General features: G+C 36.5%; 1 protein-coding gene across 1 annotated transcript; it reads left to right on the forward strand.

Moving 5' to 3' along the window:
- Positions 1–356: 356 nt before the first annotated feature.
- LOC110661906 (squalene monooxygenase SE1-like) lies at positions 357–2,783 on the forward strand. Its single transcript, XM_021820734.2, has 8 exons — positions 357–587; positions 694–805; positions 954–1,128; positions 1,231–1,399; positions 1,616–1,834; positions 1,924–2,199; positions 2,311–2,589; positions 2,679–2,783. Exons 1-8 carry the CDS (start codon positions 357–359, stop codon positions 2,781–2,783), a joined length of 1,566 nt encoding a protein of 521 aa, XP_021676426.2.
- Positions 2,784–3,091: the final 308 nt, after the last annotated feature.

The raw sequence follows: 3,091 nt of genomic DNA on the forward strand, positions 1-3,091 counted from the left end.
CTTTTATTATTTTATAGGTTAAATTATGGTGTTTTTGTTTATGTTATTCTAGTTTGCCTTGGTTCCGTTGGTTTTGAAAGCCTTGAAAATAATTTTAAACTTTGCTGAACACGCCTTTCATTTCTTGACTTGTTAAGGCAAATCGAGGACTGACTTATTCAGTCATAGCAGGAGGACTATTTCGTTGAGGTTCGTTTGACTAACAAAATCTTATGTGGCTATGCACACTATAAAAGGCGTTCAAGTTCTGTCAGAAGTGCAAGCAAAAGCATTAGTAATCAATCTCCAGAAATACTAGGAGAGAACTTCCATATAGTCTCATCACCTTTCACCGCATTTTGTATTGATCTTTGAAGATGGATTGCATGCTTGTAATGGGAGGTATTATAGCTTGTCTTTCAGTATTGGTTTCGATGTATAGCTTAAGAGGAAAGAAGAATCGCAGAGCTCTAGTGAAGAGCTTCAAAGATAAAACTTTGAGGAGTTCCAAAAAAGAAAATTGCCAATCTGAGATAGCTACAACACCTGACATATTAATTGTTGGGGCGGGTGTTGCTGGTTCGGCCCTTGCATACGCTCTTGGCAAGGTAAGCTTGTTCGATCACTGTGGTTTATCAATCAGTCAAAAGAGTTTAGGATGAAAAGATTTCAATAGATTAGCTCAAGCCATTGTTTTGGGTATACTTATTGCAGGATGGTCGCCAAGTGCATGTAATAGAGAGGGATTTGAGTGAGCCTGATAGAATTGTTGGTGAACTCCTACAGCCTGGTGGCTATCTGAAGCTGATTGAATTGGGTCTCGAAGGTCCGTAAAAATTTTCAGAATGTGCAGTGTCAACTCTTTAGAGAGTCAACATTTGCAGCTTCGTTCAATTCGTTGGTGATACAATAGGTGAAATTATGAACAGTTTTACATTTCTTTTGACATAAGATTAATGTTTTTATGAATGTAGATTGTGTGGAAGAGATTGATGCTCAACAAATTTTTGGATACGCTATTTACAAGGATGGCAAAAGTACTAAGCTACCCTATCCTTTAGAGGGTTTTCAGTCAAACGTAGCTGGAAGAAGCTTTCACAATGGGCGTTTCATACAAAGAATGCGGGAAAAGGCTGCATCTCTTCCCAAGTAATCATACTTTTTAATACATACAAAGCATTTGCTAGGAAGGACTTCCTTTACTTTTTGGTATAAATAAATATTCATTTTGTTTGTTTATCTTATATGTAGTGTAAGATTAGAACAAGGAACAGTAACATCACTTCTTGAGCAAGAAGGAACTGTTCAAGGGGTGAATTACAAAACTAGAAATGGTCAAGAGATGACTGCATATGCTCCCCTAACGATAGTATGTGATGGATGTTTTTCAAATTTGCGGCGATCTCTCTGCAACCCAAAGGTAAGGATGCAAAGCGAAGCTTGTCTAATGGTAGAAAAATCGTGTCCATTCGTAGTTAAATCGTTGTGTCTATGACTATAATGGTTTTTACTGCACAAAATAAAATCATTCAGTCAAAAACTTTATCATGACGTAGTTCTACTTTTGTGCTTTATAATTTATTAACACCTGCCGATTGAGATTTATAGAAGTTATAACTTACTACAATTTCTACAGGTTGATATTCCCTCTTGTTTCGTTGCGATGGTGCTAGAGAATTGTGAACTTCCTTATGCAAATCATGGACACGTTATTCTAGCTGATCCATCTCCCATCTTGTTTTACCCTATCAGCAGCACTGAGGTTCGTTGTTTAGTTGATATTCCAGGACAAAAAGTTCCCGCCATTTCCAATGGTGAATTGGCAAAGTACTTAAAAAGCAAGGTGGCTCAGCAGGTATATGGAATCTCCATGATATTACTTGTTAGACTATGGATTAACTATAACACAAACACATTCTAAAATTTTCTCATAACATATTTCAGATCCCTTCTGAGCTATATGATGCTTTCATATCTGCAATTGAGAAAGGAAGCATAAGAACAATGCCTAACAGAAGCATGCCAGCATCTCCGTACCCAACTCCAGGTGCCCTGCTCTTGGGTGATGCATTTAACATGCGCCATCCTTTAACTGGAGGAGGAATGACTGTGGCACTCTCCGATATAGTTCTTTTAAGGGAACTTCTTAAACCTCTGCGCAATCTAAATGATGCATCTGCACTTTGCAAATACCTTGAATCCTTTTATACTCTTCGAAAGGTTAGCAACATTCACTTATGACTTATCTATTAGTTCCACATTTGGGCATCAAATAGCTGGCTAGTTTTTCCCATATCTGATTGTTAAATATGATAATGTCTTTTGGTGCAGCCGATGGCATCTACAATAAATACATTAGCAGGTGCCCTTTATAAGGTTTTTTCTGCATCAACTGATATAGCAAGAAATGAGATGCGACAAGCATGTTTTGATTATTTGAGTCTTGGAGGCGTCTTTTCAAATGGACCGATAGCTCTACTCTCAGGGCTAAATCCTCGCCCATTAAACCTAGTCTTACATTTCTTTGCTGTGGCCATCTATGGACTTGGCCGCTTAGCGCTTCCATTTCCTTCACCTAAAAGCATTTTTATCGGTTCTAAATTGATTTTGGTATGTATTTTTCATAGATTTCTGTCTTTTGAATGTATTTATTAGCAAAGATATGAAATTGTTATAACATATATTATTACATTTTGCAGACCGCATCAAGTATCATTTTTCCCATAATGAAGGCAGAAGGAGTTGTACAAGTGCTCTTCCCAATAACCAAGCCAGCATATTATAAGGCTACTCATGCTTATTGAATTTGAAGCTAAGCATAACATTTTCGTAGTTTGACTAGGCTAGTTGGTTTTAATCATTCTACTCTCCATTGAAAATTGAAATGGAGGCTAATGTACAAGTAGAAGAAGAGAGCTGTGTGCATTTTCCATCCTATGTTAATTATAGGAATTTATTTATTTATTTTTTCAATTCAGTCTAGGAATTCATTGTTTAATCAAGAACAGTTATTTCCATTTGATGTTGAATTATTCAGTTTCATAAGTAAATATTCAAATTCTCGAACTTTAAATGTTGCAAACTCATCAATTCCAATCTGTCTGTTTTCAAT

The sequence above is a fragment of the Hevea brasiliensis genome, chromosome 8 (assembly GCF_030052815.1).
Source record: "Hevea brasiliensis isolate MT/VB/25A 57/8 chromosome 8, ASM3005281v1, whole genome shotgun sequence".
NCBI classification, from domain to species: Eukaryota; Viridiplantae; Streptophyta; class Magnoliopsida; order Malpighiales; family Euphorbiaceae; genus Hevea; species Hevea brasiliensis.